This window comes from Urocitellus parryii, chromosome X (assembly GCF_045843805.1).
Source record: "Urocitellus parryii isolate mUroPar1 chromosome X, mUroPar1.hap1, whole genome shotgun sequence".
Lineage (NCBI taxonomy): Eukaryota > Metazoa > Chordata > Mammalia > Rodentia > Sciuridae > Urocitellus > Urocitellus parryii.
In genome coordinates, this window is record NC_135547.1 from 118745267 (window position 1) to 118769136 (window position 23870).

Sequence of the window (23870 nt, forward strand, 5' to 3'; positions counted from 1 at the left end):
ATAGTGAAACAAAGTGTATTTAGGACAAATGATTTTGATTTTGATTTTATCTTCACCTTAAAAGAATCCTTAGGCTATATTGTACTGGACACGGGCTCACTTTTTGTGGTGCCTTCAAATAACTCACTGCATTTTAACATTGAAATTGTCATCTTTAAGGAACTAACCTCTCCACAAAGCACCACTTTTACCTCTCTTTTAACGCATGTATTTTGTTTTGTTTAATAACTGCTTGCTGATATTTTTGCCGTAGATTTTTCGCTTTTATGGCAGATTGTGTATCTTCTATCCACATAGCACCAAACACATAAAAAAATTCTTTAAATACTTGTTCTATATATAACTAGATCACACCTGGAAACAGATGCTGGTAATGGAGAAGGGAACATGAAAGGCTTCAAGAAGGAGATTTTATTTATGTTAGACCTTAAAGCAGTATTTCAAGAAGCAGAAGAGGAAAGAGTATACCACATAGCTAGAACCATATGATAAGTTATTGAAGCAGAGGTGTTTGGGTTTTTTTTGTTTGTTTTGTTTTTGGTACCAGGGATTGGACTCAGTTGCACTCAACCCTTGAGCCACATTCCCAGCCTTATTTTGTATTTTATTTAGAGACAGGGTATCACTGAGTTGCTTAGTGCCTCATTTTTGCTGAAACTGGCTTTGAACTTGTGATCCTCCTGCTTCAGCCTCCCAAGCAGTGGGATTACAGGCATGTACCACTGTGTCTGGCTTAAAACTAGTTTGTTTTTTTTTTTTTTTTTGGTTACTACAGAGGATAGTGGTAGGTGGTAGATGGCAGGTGCTTTGAAATTGTAGAGGGCCTTAAATATGTTCCACAAAAGTTTTTTTGTTTTGTTTTGTTTTTTTTTTGCTCAGTTACATAGCCAGTGAGAAGGAAGAAAACAGCCCAGACTATGTCTGCTATTATGTATCAAGTAGGTTATGATAGAGAAAGACACTGATGACAAGACAAGCTAGGTAGGTATGGTACCAAACTAAGTAGAAGTTCATGAAGACATGAAACCCCTATGTGGCAGGAGATAGGGAAATGAAGTATGTTGGCCAGTGACGAATGTGGGATTGAAAAAAGAAAAAAACATCTGAGATTGTAGGCCAAGTACCTGGAAAAGTAGTTGTTAGTAAGAGAAAGATATCAGAAGTGAGTTTTAGGGATGTGAGGCTTGAGTGTATGTCTCTTGAATCAGCTGTAGTTTGTACACATAATCATATTCTTACTACAGTCACACAGAGTTATGGAGGGTAGGTATAATTTATCACATTAGGTTTTTCTATGTACATAACATCTTTTTATAGTATTTATACTGTATTTTCTTCATTGCCTATTTCTGACTAGGTTAGCTCTCGAAGTGGAAGGACAGTCTAATACTTACCTTTGAGGACTTGACTTTTGGAGTTAAAAGTTTAACCAACACAGTCATGATTCTTCTACCTCTTGGCAACATAGTATGATAGAAGTGGGCTTTTGGGATAGGCTTCAGTTTGAATACCAACTTTGTCAATTTACTGTTTTACTCATGTAATATTTAAGTTGATATAATTCACACACTATAAAATTCACCTTTTTTTACAATTCAGTTTTTTTTGTGTATTCACAAGTTTGCACAACTATCACTACTATCTAATGTTAGAACATTTCAACACCCTAAAAAGGAAATGCTATACCCCTACTCATGTCCATTAGCAATCACTCCTCAATCCCCCTCTTCCCCCAGCCAACTATTGATCTTCTAATCTGATCATTTTTATTCAAGGGGAAGAGATGGAAATAATGATTCTATCACTGATTTCTAACTACTACCCTTCAGCACTGTATTACATTAAAAGGAGATATTAATTGTGGGTTTTTTTCCCCCTTGTAGGAGAGAACACCAGGAAGTGATACTATGGGACAAACAGCAAATGAAGGTAGACTTTACTTATATAAAGATAATGTTTTTAGTTACTTGTGTGGTATACTGAACTTTTGGAATAAAGCCTTTTAATCAATAAATATTAAGTGCTTAGAAGTGGAATTTTAGAACTGAATAACTATTAGAGGCAATCATGTCTTATCCTAGTTTTGTAAATGAGAAAGCTGAAACTGAGGGAGGTTAAGTGAACAAGTTATACAATATTTTGTGATACATCCAAGATTAGAATCCAGATCTTGTAACTCTGGTATGAGTGATTAAAAATCACTTCATTCCGTTTTGTCTGCTTAATGTTCGGTATATATGCCACACTCATTTGCACTTCGCTTTGTGTTGTGTTTCCCTTTCCATTATATATTTTCCACATATTTGCCTTGCTAAATCTTGTTCCTCCTTCAAGTCTTGTATCTTTCATGACTTTTTCTCTGGCTAAATGAACGCTGTCCTTTAAATTTTGTTAAGTATATTAGTTTAGGGTAGTGTCTATAACTAGATTGAATTTCTCTAGAGCAGGAGTCATGTCTGTACATTTTCTCAGAAAATCTTACTGTGGAACTTTTAGGTAAATACAAGCATGTACTTTTAAAAAATCAAATAATTTTAAACAGAAAGCAGCCCATATAACCCTTTTTAAGTACTCACATAATTAAAAGAGTTCCCCATTTATAACCAATAAGTAGATCTGTTACTTTGAAAGTTATCATTCTTAGGTCCTTCTTTAAGAAGCCACATCAATGTTTATAACAGCTCAATTCACAGTAGCCAAGCTATGGACCACCCTACATGCTATTCAATAGATGAATGGATAAAGAAAATGTGGTATATATACAATTGAATAGTACTCAGCCATAAAGAAGAATGAAATTATGCCATTTGTTGGTAAATGGATGGAAATGTAGACTATCATGCTAAGTGAAAAAACCAATCCCAGGAAAAGGCTGAATGTTCTCTCTGATATGTGGATGCTAACCAATAACAAGGCAGGGTAGGGAGGGGGGGGAGTATAAAAGTTCATTGGATTAGATAAAGGGGAATGAAGGGAAAGGAGGTGGGATGGGAATAGGAAAGACAGTAGAATAAGTTGGACATAACTTTCCTATACTTATATATGAATACACAACCAGTGTAACTCTACATCATGTACAAGAATGGGATCCTAATTGGAATGGGTGGCACTCCATGTCAAAACACACCCTACTGTCATGTATATCTAGAAACAACAAATAAAAATATAAGGAGGAATGGGATTGTGGCTCAGCGGTAGAGTGCTCGCCTTGCACATGCGAGACCCTGGGTTCGATCCTCAGCACCACATAAAAAAAGTGAATAAAGGTATTGCGTCCAACTACAACTAAAAAAATAAATAAATATTTTTAAAAAATATATAAGGAAAAGTGTATGAAGAAGGAAAAATAGTTGAGCAGTTATAGAGAAAGGGAGGATAGGGAATATAGAGGAGGAATGGAGGGACAAAGCCTAAAGAAAATGATGCCAGCATCTACCATGGTAAGATAGGAGAAATTAGCCAGATGAGGAAGGAGAGGTAGCTTGTTCTAGGCAGAGGTCATCTTGAGTCTACTGAAGCAAAGATGTGGTTGGGCTAAGCGACTGTCCAGGAGATGGCAGCAGAGATCAGGCTGACCCAGAGCACAAGAGGCTCTCTGCACGGGGTGAGCCCTTGCCACCAGCATCCCAGGTGACCCTTTTATCCACATCCTGATTAAGCATTTTTCCTAGATCTTTTTTGGTTAGCAAAATATTGTTATGGGATAGGTCTAATTTGCATATTTGATATTTTTTAATTTTTGATAGGTAAAAATTGCATATATTTATGGTGTAAAATATGTTTTGAGATATAGTATATAACTTGTTCAGTGACTATAAAAAGCTAATTAACATGCATTAGCTCTCGTTTCTCATTAGTGGTAAGAATACTTAAAATCTATTTTCTTGGCAAGTTTCAGGTATTTAAAATGTTGTCATTAATCACTGTAACCATGATGTACAATAGATCTCATGAACTTATTATTCCTCCTGTGCAATGTAAATTTTGTGTCCTTTGACAAACATCTCCCCAAGCCCAGCCTCTTAGAACCATCATTTTTCTCTCTGCTTCTCTAAATTCAACATTTTAGATTCCACATATAAGTGAGATCATGTTGTATTTGTTTTGTTTTGTGCCTGGCTTATTTTACTCAATATAATACCCTCAGATTTATCCATGTTGTCACAAATTGACAGAATTTCCCTTTCTGAGACTGAACAGCATTCCATTGTGAGTATGTATCCCATTTCCTTTATCCGTTTACCTGCTGGTGGACACACAGGTTGATTGAATGTGTTAACTATTATAAGAAATGCTGCAATGAACGAGGGAGTACAGATGTCTTTGACATGCTGATTCATATCCTTTGGATATATACACAGTTGTGTTTGGGAATATCTCAATTTATGAATGAAAAAAAACCTGCTTGTTAAGTTTTTATTTTTAATTGACTAGATATATTCCATACTGAATTGAAATAAAATTGAAAGGCTTTTAAAAAAGAAGTTTATTACTTACTTGACAAAGCATCAATAAGGCCAAAACAGCAATTGTTAAAAATATATAAAGTATGTTTAAATTGATGAATTCATAATGAAACAAAACTAAAAAATATTCACAAGTAAAACCTATTGGGTGCTGGGGTTGTGGTTCAGCGGTAGAGCACTCGCCTAGCATGTGTGAGGCCCTGGGTTCGATTCTCAGCACCATATAAAAACAAATGAAATGAAGGTATCTGTTGGTCATCCGTGGAGATTGCTAGAGATCCAATTTATCATTTTGAAAACTCAAGAATAAAGAAAAAAATAATATGTTAATTGTGTTTTCCCTTTGTGATCTGTACCTCATTGTAACTGAGTGGTTGAAGAGAGGAAGTTTCTCTCTACAGAAGTTTTCTGGATAGGCTGGGCTCAGTGACACATGACTATAATCCCAGTAATTTGGGAGACAGGCAGGAGGATCACAAGTTCAAGGCTAGTTTCAGCAGCTTAGGGAGATTCTGTCTCAAAAAATAAAAGGGCTGGGGATATAGCTCAGTGGTAAAGCATCCTTGGGTTCAGTCCCTATTACCACACACAAAAACATGTTTTCTGGATAATCAAGAATGAATGCTAAAATTAGAATCCCTCCATTTTGTAGCTACTAATAAACTAATGTCTAGGAATACCCATCCATGGCTGTTTATTAGGACCAGAAGAACACAATACTAGGGGAAAGGGGTCAGCAAAACTCTAATTAGAAAACTCTAAAGGACTAGCTAGTTTATTGCCATCAAGAACAATAAAAACATTACAAGGGAAAGGTAAAAAAGAGGAGGAGAAGGAGCCCACAGATCAAAAGGATATAGGGAGATATCAACCATTGCTATATGGGAACATTGAGTGATTCTAACATACATACCCTTATAATAATTGAAGCAGTTGGAGAAATATGAACACCTACTGGTTATTTGATGATAGTAAGGCATTTTAACTAATATTTAAGGTATAATGGCAGTATTATGCTTCAGTTTTTTTAAGTCCTTTCAGAGATACTTTAATATCTGTGGATGAAATGATGTATCTTAGATTTGGTGAGGTCTCAAGGATCCAGGGCTATTTGAAACCTTTAGCTTAAGACAGAGGAAAAACTGCCTAGTTCATCAAATTACCTTGCATTCTAGATTCCCTGTGATATTTTGAATACTCAGAAGCATACACTTTATTTCTAGGACTTGTAAATTTGATTTGGAAAGGTTTTTTTTTTTTGCAATTTTATTTTTGTGGTTCAGGGAATTGAACTCAGGGCCTAATGAATTAGGATATATTTAGTTTATACATTATAAGGATCAGCTCATTTTGGTTTATAACATTCATAACAAATGTTTGCTTATTCTGCATGCCAGTTCCTGTTCTAGTGAACAAGACGGGCAAAATAAATCCCTTATGGTGCTTTCATTTGAGTAGAGTGAGACATATAGTAAACAAAATAAAGTGGGCAAATTATAAAGTGAATAGTAAGAACTATGTAGAAGATGAGGGTATTAGTCATAAAAGTTAAAACTTACTATTAGAAAATAGTAAGACCTATGCAGAAGATGAGGAAGTTATAAAAAATACAACTTACTATTAAGAATAACTTCATGGGGCTGGGGATATGGCTCAAGCGGTAGCGCGATCGCCTGGCATGCGTGCGGCCCGGGTTCGATCCTCAGCACCACATACAAACAAAGATGTTGTGTCCGCCGAAAACTAAAAAATAAATAGTAAAATAATTAAAAAAAAAAAAGAATAACTTCATGGGCTGGGGTTGTGGCTCAGTGGTAGAGCCCTCGCCTAGCATGCACGAGGCACTGGGTTTGATCCGCAGCACCACATAAATGTAAAATAAAGATATTGTGTCAACGTAAAACTAAAAAATAAATATTAAAAAAAATAACTTCATGCTGTGTTTTTTTTGGTATTGCTGACTATTTTCTCTTTTTTGTTAGATTCAATGGAAGTCAAGAAGGAGAGTCAAGAGAAAACTCCTCACTCAAGCACATCATCTGTGCAAAATGGTAGATTTTAAAGTAGTTTAATACAACATGGTTTTGTTTCTTACTTAGTATTAAAATAAACTCTTATTGTATTTGGTACAATATGTACAATAAACTTGTAAATATAAAAGCTAAGCAATAGAAAAGGTCAAAGCTTGTATTTTATTCTGAAATTTTTACTTTGGTTTTACTTAGAGGTAAAATTTATCCTTTGATAATCTAACTAGTCAGGCAACATACATTGTTTCAAGCCAGCTAAGTACACTGTTTTTTGATCTTCTCTGGCATTATGATATGTTATTAATGGGGAGGGGGCAGACATTAAGAATTTGTAGAAAATGTAGATCATTAAAATATTCTGTATACCTGACTACACTAATGATTAGCTAACTGCTTTGCTCTACTAACATCTTCTTGGCACTTTGGATCTAATAGTCCTTTGAGAAACTACTCTGGTTCTCAGAATTTTTTCTTTCCATGAAACATAAGAGCAAAATTCTGTTGGACCACATACTTACACACCTTCAGCTCCCCATGAAGAACAAAGTGCCTTCCCATTCATGGGATAAAATGGTATAAACATGTTTCTTGAATAAATTCATATCTTAAGTAGATGAATAAACTTTGTATTACTCTACAAAAATTACTTTGTTTCTAATGACATTTTTTAAATCATTGTGCTTTACTTCTCAATACATTGAAAGGACCTGGGTTGTATCAGAGTCATTATTATTAGGAAATTGTCTTGTTTTTTTATTTCCATGCTGCTAATCAAATGTAGATCAGGATGTTTGAATCTGCTCTTTAGGAAGTATTTGTTTTTAAAGAGTTTTCTAACTGAAAAACAGATGGTTCTGAAAATTACTATGCATACCATATGTATATATATGTATGTATATGTATATTCATTCATCCCTGTTTTGCACATGTGTTTTCTCCAGATGATTTTCAGTGGGACAAATATTTGAAAGAGACTGGATCTTTAAGTGCTCCTGCAGAATGCTTCAGACAGGTATGCCAAAATTTTGTAGATTTTTTTATATTAATGTAAACCAGGCACGGTGGCACAGGCCTGTAATCTCAGCACCTTGGGAGGCTGAGTCAGGAGGATCACAAGTTCAAAGCCAGCCTCAGCAACAGCGATGTGCTTAGCAACTCAATGAGACCCTCTCTGATTAAAATACAAAGTAGGGCTGGGGTGTAGCTCAGATGTTGAGTGCCTCTGAGTTCAATCCCCCCCAAAATAATTTATTCTTATGTCAGGTATACTAAGCCCTTATGATTGCCCATCTGGAGGGAAAGATAAACTTGTAAATAAATAATTATGAGAAGTGTGATACCTTTATACCGGGAAGGATAATAGAAGACATTCTGTTTGAGATTGTTGGGAAGAGGGGGAGGCAGAGGCAAGGCACCTGGGTGTGAAAGAATCTGAATATTGAGGGATAGTCTGGGGTAGCTTGAAGCACAAAATGGATGGAAGTGATAGTGTGGAAATGAGGTTAAAGGTGTGGGAACATTTAAACTGTGCTGAGCAGCTGGACTTTATCATAGGCAACGATGATCTGCTAGTAGGTTTTTTCCAAGAGGAACAGCCTAATTGCATTCTTACTTCAGAAAGCCCCTCTAGGTGAATTTTAGAGGTTCTATTTAGGTATGTGGGCAAATGAGTAAGACTAGCAATGGGTAATGTTTTTATACTGCATGTCAAACCAAGGAGAGAGTTTGGAGAAAATTTTTTTCTTGACCCTGATAGGTTTGACCTCAGTTACTGTCTGCTATGACTCGTACTTAAAATGTTTCCCAGGTATTCTGGTAACATAACTGTTTTTCTTAAAGTTGATGCATTTTTGACAAATTTTTATCTATATATAGTCTAAGATTCCACCAGCAAATGACTTCAAAGTTGGTATGAAATTGGAAGCTCGTGACCCTCGCAATGTTACTTCAGTATGTATTGCTACAGTTATTGGAATTACTGGGGCCAGATTACGTTTACGATTGGATGGCAGTGACAACAGAAATGATTTTTGGAGACTTGTTGATTCCCGGGACATACAGCCTGTTGGGACATGTGAAAAAGAAGGAGACTTACTTCAGCCTCCACTGGGTAAGAATAAACCATTTTTAACAATAACATATTCTTACTAGTGTGATATTTAGTGGAAATAATTTTTTTTAAAAATTTATTTGATTTTTTTTAGGTGTAGATGGACACAACACAATGCCTTTATTTATTATTTTTATTTTAGAGAGAGAGAGAATTTTTAATATTTATTCTTTAGTTCTGGGCGGACACAACATCTTTGTTGGTATGTGGTGCTGAGGATCGAACCCGGGCTGCACGCATGCCAGGCGAGCGCGCTACCACTTGAGCCACATCCCCAGCCCAAGTGGTGGAAATAATTTTAAGTGACCTTTAAAAAATCTCTCTGGCACGCTCACAAGTCAGGTGGTTACTGTGTAGAATGTATGATGAGAGAGAAACTCCATGCCATATGTTGTGCAGTTTGACTTGAGTACTCCTGGCATTTGTTTGCCAAAGAGTTCCATTTCAGGACAGTGCTCATGCTAAATCTTCAAACTTGAAATGCTAAGTGCAGCTTTAGATTACACATTCAGATCAAGAACCCCATCTGAGGAAGAAGTTTGTAGCATTTGGTACGAGTTATAGCCTTCTCAATTTTGATCATTGAGCCATTCAGCATTTTTGATATGAAATGAACAATAGGTGAACTCCAGGTCCAAACATGAGAATTTCATTATACCTACAGTGGGAAGAAATCAGAGTGAGAGAAATAGGAGTCAGTAACTTTGAGAGCGAGCTCCAAATCCTAACCACTAGTTCACTAGGGGACTTACATTTAGGTCTTTACAAAGGAGGAGAGGATGGAACTTTAAGTAAAGGGATTAAGATATCAAATATGTAACACTCAAATTTGGCTAAGCCTTTAAAAGATAAAAAGATAGTGACTCTTACTTAGGGCAAAAATTTTTAAATTTAAGCATACCATGATACTATGTGGAAAATAAGTGATTTAGTTTGATTATTCTACATTCTGAGTGATTGGTAATTATTGGTTTTTATTTTTATTTTTTTGCAATACAGGAAATTGAACCCAAGGGCAGTGTACCACTGGAGTATATCCCCAGTTCTTTTATTTATTTATTTATTCATTTTTTTTAATTTTGAGAGGGTTTCATTAAGTTCCCAAGCCTAAGTTTCCAAGGCTATCCTTGAACTTGTGATCCTCCTGCTTCACCTTCCCAAGTTTCTGGAATTATAGGCATGCACCAGTGTGCCCAATAGTGGTTACTCTTGTAGCAGTATATTTTCATAATGCCTTATTGTAATTGTTAATATAACTAATATGATTTAGGCTTCCAGGTATTGCTCAGTGGTTGAATCTGTGCTTAGCATGTACAAAGTTCTTGGTTCAATCCCTAGCATCCTGCCCCTTCCCACCAAAAAATTGGTTTAAGATTTGTACTTATTGAGGTGGGGTTGTGGCTCAGTGGTAGAGCACTTGCCTAGCATGTGTGAGGCACTGGGTTCGATTCTCAGCACCGCATATAAATAAATAAATGAATAAAATAAAGGTCCATCAACATCTAAAAAATTTTTAAAAATATATTTTTTTATGTTTGGGTGGTGCTGGGAATCAAACCCAGGGCCTCAGACTTACTAAGCACACACTTTCCTACTGAACTATATCCTCAGCACTAAAATATTTTAAAAAACTAGTCAGAGATATGTTATAAGATGATTTAGGGTATATGTGGGTTTTTTTTTCTTTTCCTTTTTTTTTTTAATTTTTTTAGTGGTAGATGGACACAATATCTTTATTTTTATTTATTTATTTCTATGTGGCGCTGAGGATTGAGCCCAGGGCTTCATGCGTGCAAGTCAAGCACGCTACCACTGAGCCACAACCCCAGCCCATTTTTTGCCTTTTCTTCATATCACATTTTTTGGGTACTAGGGATCGAACTCAAGGAAACTCTACAACTGTGCCACGACCCCAGCCCTTTTTTGTATTTTATTTAGAGACAGGGTCTCACTGAGTTACTTAGTGCCTGACTTTTCCTGAGACTGGCTTTGAACTCTAGATCCTCCTGCCTCAGCCTCTGAAGCTGCTGGGATTACAGGCGTGTGCCACCATGCCCAGCTGTTTTTGCATTTTATTTAAAGAAAATAAAGCTATTACAATGGTCAGCATTTCAAATGCATAACCAGATTTATGGTCATTCTCTTTTTTCAAATTACTTATCATTTTTGTAAAATACAAACAATACTTATGGATCTATTTTGGCAGTGTATATAGAAATTCACAATTTGTGTCAGTTTGGTCTATATGCACTTTTGAATAGTTTAATTTTCATTTTAATATAACAACTTATTTAGTTTTCCTTTTTAAATTTTTATTTACTTAAAGGTTTTTAAATTTTTTAGTTATAGATGGAACACAGTGCCTTTATTTATTTTTAAAAAATATTTATTTTTTTAGTTCTGTTGGACACAATATCTTTATTTTATGTGGTGCTGAGGATCAAACCCAGCATCTCACGCATGCTAGGTGAGCACTCTACCACTGAGCCACCACCCCAGCCCTTATTTATTTATTTTTATGTGGCACTGAGGATCAAACCCAGTGCCTCACACATGCTAGGCAAGCATGCTACCACTGAGCCACAACCCCAGCCCTTGTTTATTTAAATCTTAAAGGTTATTATTAAGATTTTTTTCCTTTTGACATACAAACCAAAGTGTACAAATTCTAAGTATACAACTTTTAACAAACATACCTGTATAACTACCACTCATATCAGGAAATAGAAAACCCTAGAAGCCCACTTCTGCTGATTCCCCAAGCTATCCCTTCCCAAGTATAACTAGCATCTAGACTTCCTAATATTATAGATTAGTTTTATCTGTTTTAAAACTTTTTATATGTGCTTTAATCTGTTTTTGTTTTGGGGTGGGTTTTTTGTGTTTGGTTTTTTTTTTTTTTAGTTTGTGTATGACTTTAGATGATTTAAAATTTTAGGAGAATCTTGGTGCATGATAAGGTGAGATAAAAGTTAAGCAGAAGGACCAGAGAATGATGGTTATGGAATATTCTTCTGAGAATGCTATTTATTAGATATCAGTAATGTTGATTTATTATAAGAGTAAGTAACAAATCAAGTACATACACTCATTTTTTCCTAATGGCAGTTGTTTTCCTTAGTTAGAGGGTTTTTGTACAGGATTATTAGAAGATGGCTTTTTCTACCTTAACTTTCTTGCATGTTTTATCCTATTGATGCATCCATTATTAGTGCCTATCTTAATGCATTTATCCATCAAGGATGCGTGCTAACTTCTTTCCAGTTCTGGTATGGGCATAGGCAGGTGTTGTATGAAACATATTTTCCTGAGAAAATGGTAAAATTATCACCCCCTCTTGTCTTCCTGCTGCCTGTGCCACATGTTGAGATCTCTAGCAAAGACAACTGTCAAGTCTATTTTGATAGCTTCTTATACGAATTCTAAGATCATGTTTAGATTGCTGAAGCAAGAGCAGTCTTTTTTCTTAACATTTTATGAAAAATTTCAAGTATACATAAAAGAAGAATTTTACAGTGAACACCCCCATACCCACTACTTAGATTCTACCATTATCATTTTATCGTACTTGCTTTATTACTTATCTATCCATTTTCTGTCCTTTTGTTAGTTCATCAATCCCTCTTATTTTTTAATACAATTCAGCGTAAATTATTGATATTAGTATACTTAGATGCTTAAATTAACTAGAATTAGCATTGTTTTTTTTTGTATATTAAATCTATATACAATGAAATGTACTGCTGTATATGTACATTTGCTGAGTTCAACAGAAAACTGTCTTTCTGAAAAGAAGAAACCAGGGGCTTTGAGGGGAAAAGGTGGGTAAAAGTCTTTTGAAATCTTTGCCTGTGCTTGCGTTGTTATTGGTAAAATGGAACTTCTTTCAGTCTCTGTCTTAGATTCCCAACAGATATACATGTTCATTGGTAAACCATAGCCAGTAGCTTCTCTAAAATAGAGTTTTGCTGCATGTGGTGGTACACACCTGTAATCAAAAGCTGGGGACTTAGCTCAGTGGTAAAAGCACTCCTGCGTTCATCCCCAGTACCAACAAGAAAAAGTTGCTAACCCCACTGTAGCATTGTTGCCAGACAGTACAGTGGGGATAGTAATAATGAGAGGAGGGTGCATCTGCTCCTCTTGCCTGTATCCTATGTCCTTAGATAAGAAGGTCATTCTCTGGAAAAGAATGATGAGTGAAACATGTTTTTTTTTTTTAAATACTAACTTGCTATAGTATCACAGGGGGACTTTTTTCATGATTTCTAATTTTTAAAATAGGCTACCAGATGAATGCATCATCATGGCCGATGTTCCTTTTGCGAACACTGACAGGATCTGAAATGGCACCTGCAACTTTCTTTAAGCAGGTAAGTGTCATAAAAAACTTCCAACAATTTATGTTTTTATTGTGTTAATGGGAATGCTTAATGCTTTGTCTTCTCTGATATGAAAAGGCAAAAATACTTTTTAAATTACTGGATTGGCAATTAAAGTTGTTTGCTGGCCCAAATAGGGAAGGGGGCCACAGAGAAGATGTATCTTTTCAGGCAGGCCCACAGTGACACTCCTCTTCCAGCCACACCCCACCTTTCTACTGTTAACACCCAGTCATTCTGAAACTAGGATGGACTGATTAGGTTACATCTCTCAAAGTCCTATCGTTTTATCTCCAAACAGTACTGCATTAACATGAAAGCTTTTGGTGGACACCTCATATGCAACCCAAAATACCTACCCTTATGATACTTGTATGCTAGTAAAGAGAGACGGTCAATAAACACAACTTAAAAAGCAAAACATGGACACATGTAAGAAATGATATGTGCTATGCAAAAAGAGGGGAGGGGAGAGAGTGTGTATGAAGGGATCCAGAGAGCCATGTGGGAGAAGGGGTTTTGTACACTTTTAAGTAAATTAAAGAATTAGGGCAAGTTTCAAATGAAAAGTAATATGTGAACAGAAACCTGAAGGATATGATTGTTAACCAAGCAAATATCTACAGAAGAAGTGCTCAAGCAGAGAGAATATCCATGGTCAAGACCGTCATGCAGGTGCTGTCTGAAAAGTTTGAGGAATATCAAGGAAGCAAGTGTAGCATAGTTTCAGATCTGTGAGAATGCATTTCTTCCCATATTAATTGATAAATATAGAGCTTACTTTTTGTGTGCTAAGTATTATAAGAGAATACACTTGAGCAAATGGTTTTTAATACATCTTAACAATGAAAACTTAAAAAAAAATGTTTTGGTAGGAACCACCAAAGCCACCCATAAATAATTTTAAAGTGGGGATGAAACTGGAAGCTATTGACAGAAAAAACCCGTACTTGATCTGTCCTGCAACCATTGGAAATGTAAGAGGAGACGAAGTTCATATCACGTTTGATGGATGGAGCGGAGCATTTGATTATTGGTGCAAGTATGATTGTCGAGATATTTTTCCAGTTGGGTGGTGCTGCCTAACAGGAGATGTATTGCAACCTCCAGGAAATAGTGGTAAGCTAATACATAACTACATATTCATTTATTCATTCATTCATTTTTATTGAAGTTAGTTCTAACTGCTTTTGTGGCATTGTGGTTAGCATTGGTGATATTAGAACTTCATGTCTAACTAGAGTGGCAGCCAGAACAGCAGTATCACTGTTCAAGTAAGAGAACTAGAAGTCAAGAAAGGCTATGATTAGAATTCTTGAGGGCTGCTCCAACATCATAGTCTTAGTTCCAGTGCACACTGGAGAATATGGGCAAGCTAAAAATTTCATTTGGACCACTGAAGCCTTGTTGCTATAAGCATTGGTCAAGGGTGGGGGGTGGTTCAACTACTTTTATAATAGCTATTCAATTAAAAATTATACACTAGAACTGGAAATATAGCTCTGTGGTAGAATGTGTTAAGCATGCACAAGGCCCTGGGTTTGATTCCTAGTGCCCTAAGGAATTTTTTTTTACATGGTATATTTCATTGTTCATATTTCAAAGGCAATTTTTCTAAAAGTTGGGCATAATAGCTATTTAAAACACATTTTGAATGGTTTTGATTCTGTTTTTCAAGTTAAATTGATACTTCAATAGTTTTAAGTAAAATCTACACATAAGTGAAAATTTATAACTCTTTAGAAGTTATTATAGATTTCTATGTTATTTTAGTTATGGTACTATTTATTGGCTATAACGCTAAATTGAATAAGTTGAATACTGTGACCATCTAGATATTTTCTTTCAGAGAAAAGTCCTCAAAATATTGAAGCTCCTTGTTGACTCTTCAAGGGCCTTTAGACATGCCTAAATTGGTCTTCTGTGATGGAATAACTGCTGAGATTTAAGTGAGATCTAAGCATAGAACTCAAACACTGGCCTAAGTTTAATATGAAGCTATTAGTGGAATTAAATGTGAATATAATTAAAATGTACTCCACTAAATGTATTTATACCAGAAAAAGCTAGATGTAGAAATGAATAGGAAAAATGTGTAGAGAAGAGTGGTGACTATTCTTGTAACTGCTAGTAAGACTTTCTGTAATTTGAGTCACATGTTATTATACTACAATACTGCATGCCTTGATGTTCTTTTTTTATTAGGTACCTCTTTTATCATTTCCTTGCTTCCATATTTCTGGAAAGTAGATACTAGTGGTTGAATTTGTAAAATCTAGTACAATACAGATCCGTTTTCATATGCTGCAAAGATAACTAAGGCCTAGTGTATCCCCTCAAGAAGTTTACCTTATAGTGGAAGAGAGATGAATCTCAGGAGGGACTGGTGTGTAAAAAATAATATAGAATTAGCAATTCAAGAATAGAGATGTGTGCTAGGTGTGAAGGGGACCCAAAGACTTCTGATCTGTGCTAGAGGAAAAGGTGGTTGTATAAAGGAATGCTTCACAAAAGGACACATGACGTGAGAAGGAATTTGCTAGGCCAAATGTAAATAGAGGTAGGGTGGACCCGTTACAGTGTGTAAAATTTGTTTATCCTAAAAACTGAGGAGTTTAGTTTGTGACAAGGTGAATTTGGAATGTGTGATTGAGAATGCTATTGTCCTCCAGTACTTTTTTCCCCTTAGTAATACAGTTTGGTTGACGAATGTAATGACTACTTTTGCAGTCAAACCTACAAGTATGATTTTTGCTAAGTACAGATAGTATGTCCTACTTTAGGAATTAAAGAATATGGTTTTGGCTGGATCATGAGGTGGGGACCATGTCCTAGGCACTATAAAATAGAAAATGGGAAGTCCCTGAGGACTTCATGCAGCAGAGCTTTCATATTAGTCTATAATGCCCTTTTCTGGACTGTTAATGGAGAGGAATAAACTGTTACGTTATGTAAACCACTATTCTTTTAGCTTTTTCTCTTACTGTGAACTGAACTTGATTCAGGGTGAAATTTTGACATCCAGATGCATATGTCCATTGGATAGCTGCACATGCAGATATGGTGCCTTAAAAAAAGATCCTGATTGATTAAAAACAGGATTGAGAGTCATCGTGTGCACTCAAACAAATACTGTTTGTGCCAGACAGGAGTACAGGTGTGTGTGGGAGGGTGCAGTTTACATGTTTTGTTGATAAGAGCAAATGGTGGAAGTTTTGAGTCTGGTTTTAATTGTACATGTTTAACCAGGTGGAAATGGAAGAGAATCGATACAGAATCTTGTGTGTCAACATTTAAGATAGTAATTCTCAAGGGTGGGGTAGGGGAAGGGGGGGGGAAGACAGTAATTCTCACTCTTGAATCACTTGGAGTCGTTTGTTGAAAGACATTACCCTGGAACTCAATTCCAGGGGTTCTGAGTCAATAGGCCTAGAAATCTAGGACACCGAGAAAAAATGTACGTAAATGTAGGATAATTACTAGATGGTTCTCCTAACAATAGGAGAGGAAATATTTTAACAAGAAAACATTCAACAAGCAAGAAAATAGTCATTGGTGAACTTAGTACATGTGATTAGTGGACTTCAGATTAGAGTCAGATTTAGAGTCAGGATTGAATAGGAAATGGAAAATATGTGGCTTCTCAGTACATTGTGAGATCTGCCTTTTCTATTCTTACCCTACTGAACATTTTCCCACTTTAAGTAAAATTTGAAAAATCTTATGTTGCTTTGTCTCTTTACCCTCTGCTGTGTGTAATGCTTTCAGTATTTCCTCTACACTCATTGAAAACCATATTAGATAGTGTTATAATTTTGCTTTCATCATCAAACATAATTTAGAAAACATGAGAAGGAAAGTTTATTGTATTTGCCCCATATTTTTGCCCTTTCAATTGTTGTTTCTTCTTGATTTTCAAGATTGCTCCTTTCATTATTTTCTTCTTGCTTAGAGAGGTTTTTTTTTTTGGCCATTCTTTTAGGAATGAGGATGACAAATTCTCTTGGTTTTTCTGAGAATGTCTTTATTTTGTCCTCATTCTTGAAGAATATTTGTTAGATATAGAATTCTAGACTGATAGTTTTTCCAGCACTTTTCACGTGCTGGAAACATATCTTCTTTATGGCTTCCAGGGTTTCAGATGAGAAATTTGTAATTATTCAATTTGTTTTCCCATATAGGTTATATTATGGGTACTGAGCCACAACCCCAGCCCATCCTGTGGCTTTTTAAATTTTTTGTAAATTTTTTCCTTTTAGATTTACACAACAAATATATTTTGACATATTATACCTACATGGAGTATAACTTATATTAATTAGGATCCCTTTGCAGTTACACACATGATGTGGCATTTCATTGGTTGTATATTCATAAAGGTACATAGGAAAGTTAAGTCACATTCTTTCTGCAGTCTTTCCTATTCCTATCCCCCCTCCCTTTTCTTCATTCCCTTTGTATAATCTAATGAACTTGTATCCTGCTCCCACTTATTGTGTGTCAGCATCCACATATCAGAGAGAATATCTGGGATTGGCTTATTTCACTTAGTCTCCAGTTCCATCCATTTTCCGGCAAATGTCATAATATCATTCTTCTTTATGGCTGAGAAATATGCCATTGTGTATATATACCATATTTTCTTTATCCATTCATCTGTTGAAGGTTAGTTCCATAGCCTATCTATTGTGAATTGAGCTGCTTTCTGCAATCTGCATTTGGGGTAAAATTGGGAGTTCATAACCCACTTCAATCTAATGTATGAAATATGATATGTCAAGAGCTTTGTAATGTTGTGAACAACCAATTAAAAAAAAAGAAAAAAATAAACATTGATGTGGCTGTGTCACTATAGTATGCTGATTTTAAGTTCTTTGAGTATAAAACGAGGGTGGGATAACTGGGTCAAATGGTGTTCCATTCCAAGTTTTCTGAGGAATTTCCATACTGCTTTCCATAGTGGTTGCTCTGTGCCTTTTTTTTTTTTTTAAATAGTGTTGGGGATTGAACTTGGCCTTGTTGATGTGAGAGCTGTACAACCCCAATCTTCTTGTGGCCTTTTTATTTTTATTTTTTTTAAATAAGAATGTATTTGTGTATCATATTTGTGCTTTGAAAGTTTTAGCTTGAAAGGGATTTCTGAATACACTGATTTGTTTTGTTGAGACAGGTGTCCTTATGTTATCAGCTCAAGTGATCTTCCTGCCTCAGCTTCCCCTATAGTGCCACCATACCCAGTTTTAAACATATTTTGCACTTAATATTATTTTCACCTTAAGATTGGGTTTATCAGGATGTAACCCCATCCTAAGTTGAGGTGCTTCTGTATCCCCATGTAAAATATGTTCCTACAAATGCATTCCATCATACGACTTAACAAAATCTCTGTTTTGTTAGGTATTTAGAATATATCCATATTTATGTTACTAAACTAGATGATATGATAATTGCTTCTATGTATATATATTTGCATATCTCTCTTTTTCCATTCATTAATTTTGCTGGGGTAAGGGATTTTAAAAAAAAATATTTTGTTTTAGTTATACATGGACACAAGGTCCTTTTATGTGGTGGTGAGGATTGAACCCAGTGCTTCACATGTGCAAGTGCTCTGCCACTGAGCCACAACCCCAGCCCTAGGGGTATGTTTTTAAAGCTGACAAATGGTTTTTCAGAAAGGTATACCCACTTTCTCCACCCTCAGACTAAGTGAAAGTAGTTTTTTCATACTCTGGCCAACCTCAGAAATTACCTTTATTATTTTTGTTATTTTAAGTTTTTCATTTCATAGGTTACTAGTAGCAGTGAATTTTCTCTTTACGTGTATTTTAACCATTAATATTCCCTTACAATTTGCCTGTTGATAACCTTTTTTCATTTTTCCTCTTAGAGTAGTCCCTTTCTTATCAATTTTATGGCTTTATTTATTGTATATATCAACCTTTGTCATAAATGTAAAACTTCTTTCTCAGTCATTTGCTTTATAGTGTTATTAATAATGTCTTTTTTAACTTACAGAGCTATTTATTGACTTGACTAGTAAATAATTAAAGGGTTTTAATTCCAGTAGGCACTCATAGGAGTAAATTAATTTAATTTCATAAATTAAAAGCATCTATTTTGTTTCTTTTGAATATTTCCTTTTTTTAAAGTTTTAAAAAATTTTTTTAGTTGTAGATGGACACAATACCTATTATTTTGTTTGTTTTATTTGTTTATTTTTATGTGGTGCTGGGGATCGAACAAACCCAGTGCTCATGCATGCTAGGCAGGCTCTCTACCACTGAGTCACAACCCCAGCCCCTTGAATATTTCTTATATTCATTGGAAATGTTTTTCAACCTTTAAATAATTGATTTTCCATGATTTTTAAGAGTGTGGCACAAAACTTTTTCAAATAATCAATTATGAAAATGGTTCAGTTGCATGTTGTCTTAAATGTAGTAAGGCAGCCATAAGTGCTACTTGATTTGATGTTACATTAAAAAGGATTTAAACTTTACTGATTTTTTTCTTTTAATAAAATTTAATTTACTTTAAGTCTTCTAAATATATAATATATATAAAATAGGTGGACACAATACCTTTATTTTATTTAGTTAGTTTTATGTGGTGCTGGGGATTGATCCCAGGGCCTCACTCATGCTAAGCAAGTGCTTTTCCACTGAGCCACAACCCCAGCCCTCCTTTTATTATCAGAAATAGTGAATTGTTGTACTTATCATTTGTAGAAAAATGCACTGGAAAAATATACTTGGATAGAAAATTCAACAAGTGGTATGCCTTTTTTCCTGGTTTATTTAGGGTTTCCTCTCTTGGCTCTCAATATGACCCTACAAACTTTCAAAGCCCATAGCTTCTGGTTAATACTGTCATGGCTCATCAGGTTTGCTCAGCTGACCTATACAGGGTGTCTGAGATAGTGGAAAGAAACGTGTGTGCTAATGTGGCTTTGGCAACTTGGAGAAGGAGGCTGAGTCATATATATATATATATATAAATAAAAACAAGACCCATTGCAGATTTTCTAATTGGATATTTGCTCTTGCTGTTTTTAACTTATTCTTCCACCCTCTGTGTCTTTTTTTTTTTTTTTAACCTTAGATCCCTCTAAGTAATGATAGATATTTAGAAATAGCTTGTAAGGTAATGTTTTATATTTTTCTCATATTGCCCTTGTCATGTGTCTTGCATATAGTAACATAAACTTATAGCCAGTCCTTCTAAATATTTAATCCATGAAGAGGCAAGACAGGGTGATTTCAGCAATTTGTAATCAGAACTAGAACTACCCTTATTTTGAAAGCTATATAAAGAGTTCACATTTTTTTCTTTTTCCTAAAATAAAATTAACCAGATATTATTATTTTTTTGGAGAAAATTAACCAGATATTATTATTTTATTTCCATATTTATTTATGAACATAATAAATGTAGATTGCTAGTCTTTTTAAAAATTTGGGAGCGGATTATTTTTCAAAAATTATTCCTAGTTAATTTTTCTCAGATTATGAGAAAAAATAATTTGTTACATTGTAATCTGTTTTATTTTCCTTTAATGGTGCTTAAATACTTTATTGAAAACTACATTCAAACTTTAAGTTTGAATTTACATAATCTCTAAAATATTAAGTTTAGCTTCAGATTTATATATTGTAAACTAACAATCCATATTGGTGTGAAGTGTCACCTTGTAGCCCAATTCTTTAAGCAATTGTGATTTTATAGACTGGGAAGGAGAGCAGGCAGCAAACTTCCAGATGCTTTGAGTATAAAGTTGCAGGTTCCCAAGAGTATAGAGGAATTCCTCTGGTCCAAAGGAACTGTGGAGGAGGGGAAAATCTAGAATCAGGAAGATGTAGCCAAACATTGCTGCCCAGTAACACCAAAGGCATTTAAGTGACTATCTGTAACTCTTTTCTTGATAAATATCCTTCAGTTTACTGGGTCCCCTACCCCCCTGTCTCTCATGGTGTTAGCTTTAATTTAGAAATGAAATTCAGTGGTAACATGACTTTCTGATAAAGAATATTTGACAGACCTGGCAAATTAGATTTTCTTTATTGCTAATTCAGACATAAATTTTATGAACAGAAACCTTTCTTCTTAAACATAATGAATTATCTTGGTACTGTTATGAGTGCTGGTTTATGTTGGCATGCAGGTTGTGTGGTTTAGTTTTTTTTTTTAATAATTAAAATTTTAAGGAGGGGCTAAGATTATAGCTCAGTGGTAAAGCTCTTGTCTAGCATGTGTGAGGCACTGGGTTTGATACTTGGCACCACATAAAAATTAATTATTAAGGTTTATCCACAACTAAAAATATATTTAAAAATTTTAAGAAGTAGGTTTAAAATCTGAACTTTCAATTTTTATTTTATTTATTTATTTATTTTTTTTTGAACTTTCAATTTTTTAAAAAATGTTACTGTTGGGTTGAGGTTGTGGCTCAAAGGTAGAGTGCTCGTCTGGCATGCATGAGGCACTGGGTTCGATCCTCAGCACCACATAAAAAAATAAAGGTATTGTGTCCATTTCCAACTAAGAAATAAAAATTTAAGAAAAAAATGTTACTGTTCATTTTATATAGTAGTCTTATTTGAAAAAATTCTTGCAATAAACATTTTCCTTCTAAAAAGTTTCAAAATTTGTCTTTTGGGAAGCACATACAGAATCACTTTTCATTTTGTGTTGTACTGGGGCAGAAGTGGAAGAGGTACATACAACCAAAGCTGTAAAAAGTTTAAAGTGTTTCAGTCTCACTTGAAGGCTTCTAAGTAAATGCTTAAATATTCATTTAGATTTTTGCTCTTAATGTAGTTTATAATAAAATATGAATATTCTTAGTATATTCAGTACACTTGTTTAGTATAAATGAAATGGTTAGAAATGCTATCAACCCAAATGTTTCATGCAAAAGCCATGAAATTTAAAACAGCAGATATTTTCTTTTTCATATGAACAGCTTGGAGCAAATGTTTTGCTTGTGCAAATGAGATGGCTATTATGATGCAAAGAGGTACCTTGAAAAAAACAAATGTCCTTTTTCTATCTTAAGTATTCCAGTTCAATGCTGCAATAATTGCAAACAGAGCCTGGAGATTTTTCTTTCTTGGTTTTGCTCTATAGTATATTTTAACAAGTTCTCTTGAGACTATTAAAATGTCTTGGTTTTTAGGACATGTAGTCCATCGGGAATAACTTTGTAGACGAAATGGGTTGGCAGTTAGATTATGCTTGTCTTCTCACTTCTTTCCAGATTCTCTGACCCAGGGTAACCTTTGATCCTTCTCTGAAGGCAGGAGTGAAGGAAGTTTGAGCAGGTGACTGATGATCACTGTCTAGAGCTCACAGACAATATTCGAATTACTTTAGCAGTCCCCTTAGTCTCCTCCTCTCACTCCTCCCCCCTTAAACCAACAAATGCAAATAGCTTCATCCCCATTTGCTAGAAATTCAGGCTTGCTCAGGCAACATGGGCTTTGTTGTTGACTGGCTTTCTCCAGAAATGCAGTTTTATTCCTGGTAAGGAGCAAGGCTATCATCTGGAACCTAAATCACCTTAATGGTAAATACAGCAACAACTTGTATCTCTGGGATATTTATAAAGGTAGGAATTACCACAAAAGTTTCTTTATATTGTAGTTGAAGTGTAGTTAAAGAAATTCATTGTCTGCTTTGTGTTAGCTTTTGTATACTAAATATCCGAGTAATTTGCTATCTCAGATAATTCTCTATTTTGTTCTAAATATTACCTGTTAAAATTGTTGGTATTTTATTTGAATAATCACTTTTAAAAAAATTTGTTTTATGTTATTAGGGAAAAGTCAGTTTTTGGTTATTTGTACCATAAAGATGTTTTTCTTACTTTTTTTTTTTAAAGGAAGAATCTATTGTAAGTCATTTGATCGTTTAAACCATCAGTTTGTAATGAAATTTTTCTCAAAAATTTTTTCTAATAGTTTTTAGGAATACGAAAAGTAAATGTTTTTTTCTCACTGGCATTAGATGAGACTTATTAAAAGTATTTTTATGATATAGAATGTGTATATTATTTTACTAATATAGCAGTACATTTAATGTGTTTTGTAGTGGTGACTGCTGTGCCTTTTAGTAGTATCATCATGAAAGTCATTCTATAGAAATCATTCAGAAAGAAAAAAGATAACTGTGGTTTAAAAAAATAAAGTGGCTTTTAAAAGCTGATATATTGTTAGATGAATTATGGATTGACCTAAAACAATTGGAATTGTTTTAGGTCAATTGTGAACTTTGTTCTGAAAATATTGAAGGTTATAGAGATTGTAATTTTGAATAATGTCATGCATATGAGAGTAACAATTGTGAAATAAATAGTCTTAAGGGGGGAAACATCCTCCTGACCATGAGGCTGAGGGGAATAGTTTACAGAGCTTCTATGGTCAGCAGGTAGAAAACAAATGTTTTTAAAACAAGATTTTTAAACCCTTCTAAATTCTAATTGTTATTTCTAGTCTTGCATTTTATGAAGTCCTTTTTAGGCTGAATATGTATGAGAGATAATTATAAAACCAGGTAGGAAAACCATTTAAATTTTACTAAACTTAGATTTTCTTATTTTAATTTATAGTGTATGCCAAGAAAAAAGGGCATTGTATGCAGTAACCTAAATTTTAGCTAGACTTTTGTATTTTTTTATTAGGGAGCTAATTTTGTACTTTTCCATTGTATTTGGAAAATTTTCCCCAGTAACATGTTTTTTCAAGTTTTCAGTAACTTTAAGAAAAAATATTCCGTGCATTTTAAGGTATTTTTTAGAAAAGATATATGAAGTCTTTCTTCTTCCTTCTTAAGTCTGTTTTTTAGATATCGAAGCCCAGTTTTGAAACACGGGAATGAATTA

The 23870-nt window shown here is 34.6% G+C and overlaps 1 protein-coding gene across 1 annotated transcript in view; it reads left to right on the top strand.

Moving 5' to 3' along the window:
• Window positions 1–1907: 1907 nt before the first annotated feature.
• The window catches only part of Scml2 (Scm polycomb group protein like 2), a 50637-nt gene continuing 28674 nt past the window's right edge, over window positions 1908–23870 (top strand). The window contains exons 1-6 of the mRNA XM_026396755.2: window positions 1908–1929; window positions 6449–6517; window positions 7438–7508; window positions 8372–8606; window positions 12891–12979; window positions 13864–14107. Of these exons, the coding sequence (XP_026252540.2) occupies window positions 1908–1929; window positions 6449–6517; window positions 7438–7508; window positions 8372–8606; window positions 12891–12979; window positions 13864–14107 (730 nt within the window). The remainder of the gene's footprint in view (window positions 1930–6448; window positions 6518–7437; window positions 7509–8371; window positions 8607–12890; window positions 12980–13863; window positions 14108–23870) is intronic.